Source organism: Cornus florida, unplaced genomic scaffold (genome assembly GCF_030987335.1).
Source record: "Cornus florida cultivar Cherokee Brave unplaced genomic scaffold, ASM3098733v1 CherokeeBrave_3.0.0_Hap2_Chr01, whole genome shotgun sequence".
Classification (NCBI taxonomy): Eukaryota; Viridiplantae; Streptophyta; class Magnoliopsida; order Cornales; family Cornaceae; genus Cornus; species Cornus florida.
The window spans coordinates 110,512,983-110,528,870 of record NW_026775571.1 but is presented as its reverse complement, the minus strand read 5'-3'; the positions used below and the strand labels follow the sequence as shown (position 1 = coordinate 110,528,870).

Genomic DNA, 15,888 nt, shown 5'->3' with positions numbered 1-15,888 from the left:
TTTATATATATCATACAATAAACGATTAATTAGGATACAATTTAATTTATGAGAAGAAAAGGTTATGAGAAAAAAAACAAGTGAATACTAACAATTCCAACTCATTACATTAGCAAATTTAAAATAAATGTCTATTCCACTAAAATAGAGTTCAAAAGGATACAATTTAATTTATGAGAAGAAAAGTTTCTCATTTACATTTTACTTCAAGACAATTAAAATAAAAATATATCTAACTGAATAATATGCAGTCCAAGTTTACCAATCTGCATCTAATTTACATTTTACATCAAGACAACTGCCATAAAAATAAACCGACCCAATAAAATGCAGTCCAAGTTTACCAATCTGTACCCAGTTCCCTTGAGAGGAAAAGTTTTTCGATGTATAGAATAACAGGGGCAGACATGGCAACATAACTTTGCATCTGAATCCTTGCCGCGGTTTCTGAAAGGAACAAAAGTGGTAACAAACATGCCATTAGCACAACCATGTTAAGGAATACAATCTCAGTTTGAGGGACGTTGGAATTCATAATCTTTTCCATAATCATTACAAAGGGAACTTAGTTTGTATTTAAAGGGATAGTTAGATTGAATAGCAGTTTCTGCATCAAAACTAACATGCTTAACCCAAGAAACAACCAAACCAGCACTTAGTATTGGGTTGTTTGTAGGCTGGATTGGGTTAAGTGATAAATTGCATTGTACTACAAATCAAGATTTATTTACCCAACACATCCAAAAATCAAATTTGACATACTTCAACCAAAAAAATAGACCAGCAGCATAAAAGCCTATATTTAACCATCCAAAGATTGGTCAACCACTACAAGGCAACAATTATTATTTATTTTTTTCCCTGAACAATACAGCAGCAATTTAAGTTGCAAACCAGATGACATGCAGGTTTAAACACTTCACTGTCAATTAGAATGGCTTTCACATAACGGGAAGAGGTTTTAAATAAAAAACAAAGGAACTCGTTATAGGCACATAAACTTACCATCTTCGTTAAGCTTCTTCAGTAGCTGTGCCTTTGTAGGAAGAGCATACATCCCTGCAGCAACAGCTTTCCTGATGGCCCATCCATGGTAGGGAGCAAATACCTGTGCATAGGCTTTTGAAGCTGGATCCTTTAGGGAATTTCCCCTGTTAACAGAAATATTCAAATATTACACATTTATCCACATTTTTTCTTCTTCTAGTATTGATAAGAATAGGAATTTAACACTTGGACTCCGTTTGTTTCGACGTAAAATATTCTTTTTGAAAAATATTTTTCTTTTTTAGGTAATATATTCTTTTATTTTTACTTGTCGGTGATTGGCAAATGTACACGTTGAGGTTGAGCTCGAATCCATCGAACTGGGCACGTAAAATAACTTGTCGAAAATTTATGGATAAATTATTTTTGTTAATTTTTGTTATTTTTTTATTTTTTTTTTTCGTAAATATTTTACAACAACCAAACACCAGAAAATAAAATAAAAAAATCTGAAAAATATTTTACGTCCAAACAAACGGAGCCTTAGACTCACCCCTCCCACCCATTTAAGTGACATGCTAGCACTATAATACCATATGCTAAGAGCTTTGCACATTTATCCATATAAGTTAACCACAAAGAAGAAAAACAAAATATTAACCAGAAAAACGAATATGATGGTAAAATTATACTTTAGGTAAAATAAAAAATAAAAATTATACATTAGGTTTGAAGACCATGCACGTAAAAATAATTAAGAAGGGGCATTAGTTATCTGTAAAATGAATTATTCCAAAATAATTGCTAATCAAATTTGCAACCTATGGTACCTAATTTATATACCACACAAATCACAGAGGTGGCAAATCTCACCTTGCCACGTGATTCTACAGTGGTAGTCTGCATGCCACTTTCACCTCTGCCACATGGCACATTCCACATAATCCACATGTAATCTTACAACATGATGTGTACACCCCTCCACATTAATGGCATCCAAGAGCTCTCTTTGAAGTTTGAATACAAGAAGCTTTTAGATCATTATGACCCAAGGTTATTGGTCCAGGTGGAGATATATCTATTTTGCATATTGCTAAGGAAACGGCGACCTCTCAACATGCAAACCATCTTTGTCAACTGTTATCAACATATTTATTATTTTCACATATCTAATGCCTACCAGCATACTTATCCTATGTATCCTCTACAAGGTTATATTGATATATTCAGCATCTCTATCTTATGCCTCCTCGGTAAACCCATCTTAACCGGACCTTCCTTTCTCTGACAATGAGATCCGCCTTATCTACAGGCTTATTAGCTTTGCCAGGCGTATGACCTTCAATGGGAATTGATTTCATTATTTCTCCAATCTTGCAATTTGTCTCTCTCTACAGTCAGCCCCTCCTATTATTATCTGTGTGGAACTGACTCGTCTGACTACAGCCAAAGCATTCTCTCCTCAAGCCAATGGGTTCCAGCCTTCTCCACAAGTATTACATGATATTAGACAACTTCTTATCCTTACTTGTTTTTTTTTTTTTTGGCAAGTATTTGACCATTTTTTTGGTAAGTCTTGCTTCAAGGACCTCTTCTATTATACAAGTTTCATAGTCTGAACCTCTTATCCCCATTATATGTCTCGCTACAACGATCTCTTCTCCTCAAATAAGGCTTATTGCCTTCTTCATAGGCTCTTTTCTGTCAAGAACTGTGAACCCTAATGCATAATGCACTACCTGGTTATGAGCAAGAGCCAAAGGGATTCTGCAGCAATCATTTGTCCCATCAAGGTACATGGACATGTCATATCCTTCTATGTTATTATTAATATGAGCCACTTTGTGATATGCAGAAATGACATGGTCCTTGGTCCTAGAACCACTTGGCTCTGTGGCTGAAGTACAGGGCTTGCAGAGGTGATCTCCTCTTGAAGTCAGCATACATCTCATCCTCACTACCACTGCATAGGGGGTCACCAAATTGACACGTGGAGGCATCTATTGGACCGTGTTGAAGCTTTTTTGATATGTGACATGTCTCAATGCCACCTTACTATCGCTGCTTGCACTAGCCATCCATAGTGGTTGAAATGCTGCCTTATCACTTCCCAATAAAACAGCCCAGAAGTACATGGCAGTATCCATTTGGTGACATTATGGCAGCATGGTAGGATTTCATAAGGCCACCAAGTAGCCATAAGCACCTCTTGCTCTCGATTGCAGTTAGAAATAGTTCTATGCTCCAGTGCTCCACTATAGAAAGGAACCAAACAAACTTAAGGAACTGACTTATTGAGACGTTAGGAGTACTGAACTAGAAGTCTAGAACTCCCTCCAGAATTGGACTAGCCCTTATCGAGGCCATACAATCAAGGGATCTACAGATCTCTCTCTCTCTCTCCCTCTCTCTCTATCCAAGGTCGACTTTTATATATCTCATTCCACCTTGGACCTCTAAAATGTTAAGCGTACTGTTTCCAACTTCTTACTTAACAAAAAAAATCCACACAACCTATTTGGGAAATCAGTATTTCAAGGGTAAGCCGTATGTGTTTCCCTTTGTCTAAATTTCTAGTAAAATAAATAAATAATCCCTCAATTCTCTTTCTTAATGGTTTTCTTCATCTCTTTGTTAATTTTCAATTGTCGTAGGCAGAGAAAATGTTCATTTTACCCCCACAATTAAGATTAATTACTATTTTCGGTAAGGGGAAATTTTTGAACTTCTTAAAGTGGGGGAAAAAGAAGAGGAGTTGAATCATACTCGCTTAGAACGTCATTGAGATCACCAATATGTTAAAAATCTTGAGACCAATTTCTGATTCCACTCATTTTGTTCAATTGACGGACCAAGACAGGTCCAAACCATAAGTAACTAAATGGTATAGGTCCACATCATGCCCTACAACCACCTGTGGGATCAAAGTATGCTCTGTCCCAATTAGACTTGAGGTTAATTTTAATTTTAACCAATTTCAATTCATTAATTAATCAAGCTTGAGTGTATCATCATATAATCAAACAATCCAAATCAGAAAACAATAAAGTAATTGATATTCAGTTTTTAACTTCATAATTGTATCCAAATTAGTTCAAATTTTCTAATTTGATCTAAGCCAATTTTAACCAAATTTTCATGATCAACTAGAAACTTATTAAATCAATATGGTTATTGACTTCTCTTCTCTATATTATAAAGTCACTTAACTTCTTTATATTGTTCTTGATGGAGCTTGAAACAAGCTCTCAATGAGATCTTTCGCTACAATCTTCATTCTAAAAAACACAACTTCAATGTTGATGCCAACCTTTTGAGGGAGTGACATGACGCCATAGACCAAAATACAACTCTTGCCAAGAAATATGTCAGAACATGACATTTTTTCTAACGCTACAAACACAATTTCCCATGAACCCAATAAAATCTTCTCCACCTTCTCCCTCAAATCCTGAAAGGTACCTCTATCCTTTTTTTCCCAGGGGGTAACACATATCTATTCCCAAAGTTAATTCTACAATTACCAAATTTTAGCTTATTGTGAGACCAGTCATTCAACTTCAACAGTGTCTTGGACATATTATTTCTTTCTACTCCTAAATAATGTGTCCCGACGTTATTGGAATTTTAAGGAGTGAAATAATCTATGTTTACCCTAGCTCTACAAGCTATCAAATTGCACCCAAATACACACACACACACTAATCAAGTCTATATTATATGGTGTGAAATAAGATTGACGAGTTGAATGGAATCAAATTCATCATCTAGAAAGAATCCTTCAAGTGTCTTGGACATATTATTTCTTTCCACTCCTAAATAATGTGTCCCTACGTTTTTGGAATTTTAAGGAGTGAAATAATCTATATTTACCCAAGCTCTACAAGCCATCAAATTGCACCCAATATATATATATATACACACACTAATCAAGTCTCTATTATATGGTGTGAAATAAGATTGACGAGTTGCATGGAATCAAATTCATCATCTAGAGAGAATCCTTCAAGTCAATAGAAGGAAAAATCAAAAAACCAAACAATTATTTGTCAGAAATAACTTTAAAATAGAAAAAAAAAAGTTGAAAAACGTACTCCATTGCAATAATCCGCTCAAACAAAACCCTAACCATGTCCAACCCACGCTTCACTCTCAGAAGATTCCTCGTATGACTTCCGGATTTCCTTACACAATTCTCTTTAATATCCAGATCAACCAATTTTTGCAATGTAGCAATCGATTTTGACGACTCCGCAAGATCATCAACCTGTTTGCATCAACAAAATCAAGATGAACAAAATTTCCCCATCGATCAATCAAAGCATATCTATATATATAGAGAGAGAGAGAGACAGAGAGAGAGATTTAGGTACCTTGGCGACGTAGTCCATTTCAGCGAACTTGAAGGCGATGCCTAAACAGCCGAAGAGAGGGGACACGAGTGAGCACGCGCGAGAGAAAGGGGCGAGCTCGAGGTCGACCACGCCGACATCGAGGGTTTGGGAATTTAAAGTGTTGGAGAGGTCCTTGAAAGCCTCTGCGATCTTCCTGAGAGGCTTTTCGTCATTCGCGTTGGCCATGGAAGCGCTCTCTCTCTCGCTCGCTCTCTCTCTCTCTCTCTCTCTCTCCCCTATTGACGCTGTCTTCTCTCTTGTCAACTTGGTTTGCTTGATGCTTTGCTTCAAGCCTGTTCTGCGTGAGTTCGTGGCAAAAGCAGGTGGGGACCACTTTTGTTGAATCGAATCGATTCTTGGAACAACCGTTACAAGGGTCGTTTGCATCCAGGTGTTGAGGGCTTCACGCAAATTGATTCCTTTTATGGAACAACTTGCAACTCAATAACACGACCATTTGTCCGGTTTATGCAAGAGATGTTAAATGGGACAGAGGTCGGCACCGAGCCTTCAATTTTCAAACCCGTCCCATTATTTATTTTTTTATTTTTTTCTAATTTAGTTTGGAATATGTCATAATTCAAACTTAAAACAAATTTTATAAATAATTTATAATAAAGTTAAATATTTAACAATTATACTAAGAAACTTAAAACTATAATGAAAAAAAAAATTATAACTAATAAAAAAATATTTATTTTATATATTAACTGTTATGCAGCAGTTTTGGAGTTGTGCAAGATTTAAATTTTATTGGGATAATCTTAAATCCACCTCAATAGGGTTAGGACCGGGTGAATTGGCATCCCAAATAAACAAAATCAGTATATGAGTGTGTCTCGTGCAAAAACAAAAAAAAAAAAAAAGTAAATGGGTCTTTTGTTAATGTTTCTATTACATGTTTCTTGTTTCCAAAACATTAGAAAATAAATAATCATGTTTGGTATTTTTATTTTTATTTTTAATTTTGGAAACATAATCTCCAAAGCTCCCGTTTTATGAAACAAAAATAAGTTGTTTCTATTTGTTACTGACTGAATTAAGGAAAATATATTCCATCTTATTCCAAAATTATACATTTATTACTAGTACCTTTTTTTTATATAGCTCATAAATCTTTTAAATTTGCTCCTTATTTTCTCTTCATATTCATGTCCAGTTCTCCTCGAGTCTTTTTTTCTGTTCTTTTCAGAAAGTTAACATTTATCATTATCGTCGTATTTGATGCTTACTCTCCCATATTCGTCGTATTTGATGCTTACTCTCCCATATTCAAAACACTAAATATTTGGCCAGTCACTCATGCCATATTCTCTTCAAGTATTTATTTTTTTGTTCTTTTTTAAAAGTTAACCTTTATCATTCTCATTGTGTTTGATACTTACTCTTCCATAATTAAAACCCTAAATATTTGGCCAGTCACTCACTCTCACTTTTTATCTCTTAATCATGCCTGATTCTCTCAATCTTATTATGATTCAAACCTTAGAGATTGGCCAAATCAAAAACCAAAGATATATGTTGTTGTACAGGGAAAAAAATATATACCAATAGATATATAAATGATTGATAGCTTAGAAATTGGGTGATAAATATAATATTACATTGTTAGAATGTGCTCATTTTTTTATTTTTTATTTTTTATTTTTTCTAGTTAAAGGCTTGAAAAAATTCAAAATATTGGATTGAATCTGGATTACTTTGCTCAAACAGTTTCTAGGTTTTTTATCCAAGATCCACGGGTTGGGCTATAACGCACAGGCTTGAACACAAAAATGAAAACGTTACCAAACAACTCCTAAGTACTAATTGATTTCTCACATATTTGACTCTGTTGATAACTTTTAATATTTTCAATACTTAATTTTAAATTTTATCAAACAACATAAAATTCTATATTTTAATTTTAATCTCTAACATAAAACTTTAAATTTTAAGTAAAAGTGTGAGAAGTGGAAGATCAACCTTGGAGTGAACAAACTCAACAAGTAGCGGTTGAGCCTTAAATGTGTAGATAATTTCAAACCGTCAAATGTAGTGTCAGACTCTCAGAATTACTACAGTATGGGACAAGAAAGTGAGTTCAAATTTATTTTACCGAAAAAGAAAAAAGTGAGTTCAAATTTGGCACATTCATACAATAACGAGCTAAGTTACTGTAATCAACCCAAATGGGTCACCCCAAACACAGCCCAAACTTGAACCTTCAGGTTGAGTGTATATAGGCCTGATCTGCTTCTGCTGAACTGGTTGTATTGATTCATGTTCGGGCTGGTCTTAAATTTATTGGGCCTGTAAATATTATTGAAATGATACCTAGTACCTACTCTCATTTTTCCCACTTTAGATCACTTGAAACTTCTTTTCTTTTTGATCACTTGAGATACAGCAGTTAAATATCATATTTCGAAAATATTATATATATATATATATATATATATATATATATATATCATATAGTAGTACTAAAAGTTGATGTTATTTTATCTCAAAACGGCTCGTAAATCTTCTATCTCATCATTTTTTACATATAATTTTTTGTTTGCCTGGCATTATTAGAAGAAACCGCTTGTGAATCTTCTATCTAATAATGCAAGTGTTCCAGACAACAAGAAAAAAATACATCAAATTAGAAGAAATGCGTGTTTATCATCTCTTTGAATTCTGCTTTAAAGTACCCAACATTATAAAAAAACATTTTGATTCCATTTTTTATTTTAAAAGCATTATTATTTTTAAACTTGAAAATGTTCAACCATCACTGGATCGTTGATTATTGGTGTTTTACTAGGTGGGAAGTATGCCTTTTGAGTGAAAAATAAAAGGTTAACTTTTCCTTTAAAAAGAAGCAAGAGTTGATCATTTTAATCACAAGTGGAATGATTTCGAAAAATAAATAAATAAAAAAAGCTAGCTAGAGATAAGCTGAAAAAGAAGAACCATTCAATAATTTACTCAATTATTGGGACTTGTTTGTCATCCATCAATTCATGTGAATAGGTTGAGCCACATGAAATAAATAGGCATATAAAAAGATAAAATCGCGGATACCATGGAATAGTGCTGCAATTGAGTAGCCTTTTATTTAAAAATGATGCGACAAATATAAGGGATCAGGAATCTTTCAACAGAGACAACTACATAAAGACAATTGTCAAATTACCATTTTAACCTCTTGTCTTACATCTATGATGACAAACCATCCTTCTCTCTCTCTATATATATATATATATTTTTCACCACTCACTATATCATCAATATATAAATATATATATACCGGGTCGTGCCATTGTTTTTTATATCTTAACGTCCTACATCAAAGTGTTGGTCCCCTAAAGCTACGATGGTGCCATGGCGGCTTTTATCCCTACTAAACAATTTACAATTTAAATTTGTACACGAGGTGTTAAAAGTATATACCATTGGTACAAACTGCTACAAAGACAAACCACTGTGACGGTTTGACTTTTGATGGACGAAAAGGAAAAAGTAAATATATTGCCCATTTTCCCTTGTCCCATTGCGAAAAAATAAAAGACGGGAAATCATGTTTTTGGAAGTTCTTTTAAGAGAGAGAGGAGAGAGATAAATAAATGATTTAGAAGATACAAGCTATTTTGAAGTGAATTGTCTTGTTTTGAAGTGCTTTGTTGCAGACTACAGTCCACCGCTCGCTCTATGCAAGGATTGCACAGCCAAATTAAAATTTATTTGGCCTCCATTGTTTCGAAATAAAATATTAATTTTTAGAAAAGATATATATTTTTAAGATAAAATATATACTTTTATTTTTATTTTTTCCATATTTGATAAATGTCAAGGTTGATGTCAAGTTTAATGAGGTGAATCGTGTAAAATAACTTGCCATATTTGATGAGTAAGTTATTTTTGTTAAGTTTTATATTTTTTTGTTCTAAATACTTTACTTACGACAACCACACATCCAAAAATAAAAATTTAAAAATATTTTACATCCAAATAAAAACAAAAGGAGAAAATCACACACACTTTAGTCATATTTTTATATATTCTCTTTCTTTTTCCAAATTTGATTAAAGTAACCTTCATTCTCATGTAATTTTATTAAGTTTTTAACAATTTATATATATGTACTTATTATTTATCGATAAGACCATTTTAATACTAGTAGTCTTGAGCATATGGCCCAGCAATAATTTTTTGAAATTATTACTTACACATGGAAATACTAACGCGTAGAAGAAAAACACTTTTTCAGGTATTATCTTTGTACTGTAAACTATAATAATTCGTGAAAACCATTAATCACAAATTTACATGAATCCCATATCTTAGAACTTCATGATTTTCACATATATATAATACATAAATAAATAGTTAGATATAAATACCTCGATTTGTAATTGTAAAACTCGAAGAGATTAAGGCAAACGTCGAGGTCCTTTCTGCGGAACGAATAACATACTAAACTACAATAGTTAAAGCGTGGAAACCGATTTATCTCTCTTGGCCTTTTGCACACATAAAACGAACAACATGCTAAACTGCGTCAAAACGTGGAAACCGATTTATCTCTCTTGGCCTTTTGCACACATAAAACTTTTACGTGTTGTGTGTACATAATTGATAGAGTATATGCACTTTTATAAAGGTAGAAGAGAACCCATTTTCCTTTTAGTAACCTAATTCCACTTTCCACCAAAGTAAGGAACAAGAAAGGAAAACACTTCTCCAATAAATAATTACCAAAAATGTAATTTATAAGTTGACCAAATAATATAATATTAATCTGATATCTATTTTATTTAACCACCAAATAATATGTCACATGTCTAAATCATGTGGGCCACAATTAAATAAATAATCTTACATTCTCTCACTTGGCACATATGATAACTTCTGTAGTGGTTTAGTAAAATAATCAGCAGTGTACACTATAAATTTATAATAGACAAAGTAATAAAAAATTACTTTATATTTTTTCATAATATTGTTCTTTCAGCCAAAATAAACAAATAACCAATTAAAAAATATCTTTTTAAGTGTGAGCATATAATCTTTTATCCCTTACTAACTTGTATATACATCAAATTCCACAATATATGCATAAGGAATATTTTTCGTTTCTTTAACTTCTAACTAAATCATTCTTTGGGATTGCATTAGGCTGATTTTATCCCCTTTTTGATATGGAACAATACTAATTGAACAATAGTCCATATCAAATCTTTCTAGAACTTCTTCAATATATACTTTCTGAGACAATTTTAAAAATTCACGTGATCTATCATGAAATATTTATATTTCTATCACGTAGGATACGTCATCCATATATTTCATTTCAAAGTTCTTAGAGATAACTTTTAGTTTCATATAATAAACTAAGATCACTACTAACAAATAAAATATCATCAATATATAGAATCAGAAATATAAACTTACTCCCACTAACTTTCTAGTATATACACTGATCAACAGTATTTTTCTTAAAACCAAAAGAAATAATGGTATCATTGAGCTTAATATGTGATACCCTCGATTCTAGAACCACGGGTGATCAAGTTCGAGCACAGATCCGAGGGATATCAGACAATTAATATGTAAACAAGTAAGAGTACAAAATGAAATAAGAATAAAATAATACGCTGAACGGAAATCTAAATATAAAAATCCTCCAAATAAAATATTATAAATTTATTTAATTTTCAATCTTTATAATTCGGGAATCCATCAAATGGACCCCTAATAATCCCAAATGAACAATAATTACAAAACCAAAATCCAAAACTAAAATAAGAAATGAAATCCTAAGTAGTCAGAAGAGTGAGTGTCTGTATCTGCATCATCACGATCAAGTTCTAAGCCTGGTACTGACGAACACCTGAAAAATAAGAATGGGTCAGGCCCACATGCAAGTTTCATCATACTACAATCCATACATAAACTTGATATGCAGATACATCTTAGATAGTTCGGCAATATCTAAAATAGTCCATATATATATATACACACACACACTATAGGATGCTCACTAGCCTATAACATAGTTCAGCCTGGGTAAAAGGTAACACATAAAAAACGCTTTTCAGCGGCCAAGTACCTTGTAATACCCCTAATTTTAAAAAGGATATTCCTGGTATTTAATGGTATTAAATTTATTATTTAAGTGCATTTTATTTGATTATGTGTCATTATTTTTTTTATTATGTGCTTAATTATTTTCTTTTGTGGTGATTTAATTTATTTAAATGATATTTATTTTTAATTATTTAATTAGAATTACTTGTTAGTGTTTTTATTATTTAATTGGCATTAATGGTTTAAGTGTAATTGGTTTAATTATTCTATGTGTGTCTTATTTTATGTGTGTCTTATTTGATTTAATTGGGTTTACTAATTATTATTTTGTTCAATTAGATTATTTGTTAAGTATTTAATGGTGAATAGAGTAATTAGGTAAATACATCTAACTAGGGTTTTAATTACAGTTTAAATTAGGATTTTATATTATAACCGTCGTAGGTTTCTACGTTAATTGGATGGGCCGGTTAGGATTGTGAGTTGGACTTAAATGAAACTAGGGTTTAGGAAAACTCTATAAGTATAAGGTAGATGTCTGTGTAGGGTTTTTTTTAAAACAAAGCACACGTTTTGTGGAAGTGGAGAAGGAAAAACGCAGTTTTTCACATTCTGCAAAGGTTTGATCAAAGCTCCGATCCCGCTTCGTCCGTTGTCCGATCGAGCTGAATTTTGGAGGAGAGGTTCACGACTCAGTGACGCACAATCTGAACGGTGCAGATCAGAGTTTGACCTCGAGAACAGTGATTCGTAATCGTGAACAGTAACCGGGTCGCACAGGTTTTTTCCATTCTGCCCAGATTTCATCAAACATCCGATCCTGCTTCGTCCGTGGTCCGATCGAGCTAAATTTTGGAGGAGAAGTTCACGACTTAGTGACGCACAATCTGAACGGTGGAGATCAGAGTTTAACCTTGGGAACAGTGATTCGTACTCATGAACAGTAACCGGGTCGCACAGGTTTTTTCCATTCTGCCAGATTTCATCAAACATCCAATCCTGCTTCGTCCGTGGTCCGATCGAGCTGAAATTTGTAGGATAGGTTCATGACTCAGTGTCGCACAATCTGAACGGTGGAGATCAGATTTTGAGTTCTGGAATAGTGTTTCGTACCCGTGAACAGTAACCGGGTTTTGGAACTTGCCGGGATTTTTTTTAAGAAGACGACGTTGAAACTTTGAACAAAAGTTTCTGAGGCAAGATTCTATCCTTACTCTTTCCCTTAGGCTTCATACTCTTTGCACTCTTAAATGATTCCAGGATTAATGAAGATTAAACCAAACAAAAATGATATCTGTTTTGCTATGAAACTGGTAGTTACAGTAGTGTTGTATGCTTGTTCAATCTAGACTAAGCATGTTTGTGGATGCATTGTGGTTCTGTGGTTCACGTTTTTCCTTACCACTGCTAGGATAAATTATTGGAAGGATGGGTCTAGATGATAGCTATCTTAACTTCTGTAATAGCAACTGTTGGAACTTAAATAGTAGGAGGATTTGAGTTTAACACTAGATCGGTTTTTTGGAACACTATAATTTGAGCATGTCTACATACATACTGTGAATATTGTTTGGATGCTTACATTATCACAGTTAGTATCAACTGTGGAGGATAGGATTTTGTGATACATACCCTACATATCTGTATGTCATTTGTAAGGTGTTAAATGGAAGTTTTAATTAATTCTGTCTTTATATCAGACTAAAAGGAACAACGTAAACTGGGCATGTATATGTTGTTGTTGGGACCCTATTTATCAATGCTTATTTTATCACTGCTAACATTGAATGTTAGATGTTGGAATTTAATTGATATATACTTGATTTATTGGTATTATTGACTACTGGAGGATTGGGAAGTAGGCACCGGTATGGGACGGTGGCATACTAAGGATGGGTTTGGTTTTTAAAACAATACCATTACCCACCTACTTGGAATAAGGATGGGATTAACTAAAAGTTAAGTCCCATGGATTTGTATTATCATGGCAACTACTTGTTGAGCGGCAATACCAGGGATTTTGGATGGATTTTATATATGTACTGTTATGGTGCCTCGGTATGAGCTTGAGCCTCAGGACCGATGGTTAGGGAGCGTATATGCATCGGGATGTGTAGCTGGCTATGATGGTTGGAGGTGTACCCAGTTTAGGTATAGGTACATATGCCCACTTCGTATGCGTTTTAGCATGTTACCTCTATTCAGGTTGAGACCGGCCTGTAGTCCAGTGGGAGTCCTTTAGTGTGACTATATATATATTTACAGACTATTAACTATTGTTGAATTGTTTAGGATGTACATGCGTATCGGGCCTCTGTTTGGATTGTAGTAGTATAGAACTTGCGCGTGGGCCTGACCCACTTCTATTTTTTCAGGTACAAGACAGTTCCAGGCTTAGACGTGTTCGTGCTGAGCAGAGGTCTCTATTCACTCTTCCGACGATGTAGGGCTCTCTCTATAGTTTTATTTCTGGACATTTATTACAGTTGTTCTATCTTCCGTATGGATGTTTAATAGGGGTCCACTAGAGATGGATTCCCAAGTTGTAAACTGATGGAGTTTTGGAGTTTGGGTTTGATGGATTTTAATAATTATAATATTTTGCAGATTCTATTTTTAGTTTCTTCCAGCTTTAATTTCATTTCTTAATTTATTTTGTATTCCGTGTTCATTATAAAATATTAATTGTTTGATATTCCCTCGGGTTTGAGCCTGGGCCTGATCAACCCGTGTCTCGGATCCGATGGGTATCACATACCTAGACCTACCAGTGAACATCAGCTATATCTAGCTACTCAACCTTTGCGATATACGCACCCTAACCGTGATCAGGAGACTCAAGCTCGTATCACAGTCCATAAGTATATATTTAATATCATTCCTAATACAGAAAAATAAGGCAATCATCTGTTATATCGTTCAACTGTTTTAGTTGACAGGACATGCATCCATATAGGATTTAACTGTTTTAGTTAATCCATTCCGTATGTATGAATGGGTAGGAATTAGCGTTTTGATCTAATCCGTCCCTCCATATGCTACCGTCCCATACCGGTGCATATAATGCATATGATCCATAAATGATGTACACTCAAATGAACATCAAGTATATCCAGAAACCAACATAATAGAAATCAGATATAGATAAGATCCCATCATGCAACCAGTACATGATTATAATCATAAATCCTTCTTTTAAATTGTTAAAATAATAATAAAAAATTTAAACCATCCATTTCCATATAATTGACAGAACATAAATTATAACAGTTCAGCAATTAACATCCATAACATGATATAATGATTACCAGAATTATAAACTGAGCAACATTATACTATAATTCCCAACCAATTCTTCCATACTAGTTCATTTACATTATTAAAACGAAGACTAGCATTTAAAACCTTCTCAATCATTGACGGCATGTAAATTAATCTTCAAATCTCATGACGTCCCTTTAATTCCCAATTGTAAATCCTGTGCCTGATATAATGACACTCAGAAATTTAAATTGCACATTATATAAAACCCCAAAAGTATTTTATACTAATCCATATAAATTGGTTTAAACCAAAACCGGTGATTAAAATTCCCTCAACTCCTGACAGCATGTAACTTTTATCTAAAGTTCATGATATTTATAACCACAGCAGAAACCATTGTTCCTAGAACCTGATTAGATTATATATGTCATTGATAGAAAATCCCAAGAACAACTTCCATTTCAGTCCATTCATTTAGCTAAAATAACTAACAATTTAAATATTTCTCCTTCCTTGACACCATGCATAATTATGTTTATAATTCATGATGTCCCTTACCCACAACCTAAACCATTACTCCTGGGTCTTTAAATATGTTATATATAATATTTTAAAACCCTCAATCAAACTTTAGTATTGCACTTTAGCCCCTACAGTTCGAGAAACCTAAAAAAAACACTTACTGGGCAATTACAAAAGGTAGAGGAGGCTCCAATTTTAGGTTGAGGAGGCTCCAATTTAAGTTGAGGAGGCTCCAATTTAAGTTGAGCAGGCTCTACTCCTCTTGGAGCCACCTCTACATCATGTGGAGCCGGCTCCACTTCAATGGAGCCGCCTCCATTGAAGGGTAGAGCCGTCTCCACTCTCCCAGCCTCAATTTTTTCCTTCTTTGGTGTGTTCCAGACCCTCTGTCTTCCATTGCTAGAGTTCCTAAGTGTCTAAACTAGATCATAACACATTCCTAACATGTATGCTACATAGACTGGATCCACCAAAAGGGCAAACTCCATATGTCTTTGGAACACTTACCCTTCAATGTAGGGCTTTAACCTTTGTCCATTTTTTTTTAATGTAGTTCCATCTTTTAAGCTTTGTATTTCAACCGCCCTATGAGCCGCAACAAAAATGATCTCATATGGGCCTTCCCATTTGGTTTGCAACTTCCTAGGAAAGAGTTTTAGCCTAG

At 33.8% G+C, this 15,888-nt stretch overlaps 1 protein-coding gene across 1 annotated transcript; it reads right to left on the bottom strand.

The window, feature by feature from the left end:
* Positions 1 to 109: 109 nt before the first annotated feature.
* On the bottom strand, positions 110 to 5,823 carry LOC132313611 (accelerated cell death 11-like). Its single transcript, XM_059812461.1, has 4 exons — positions 5,361 to 5,823; positions 5,082 to 5,254; positions 1,006 to 1,151; positions 110 to 447 (listed from the first exon to the last, which is right to left on the bottom strand). The coding sequence occupies exons 1-4, from the start codon at positions 5,766 to 5,768 to the stop codon at positions 341 to 343; spliced, it is 834 nt and encodes a 277-aa protein (XP_059668444.1). The 5' UTR covers positions 5,769 to 5,823; the 3' UTR covers positions 110 to 340.
* Between the last annotated feature and the right edge of the window lie 10,065 nt (positions 5,824 to 15,888).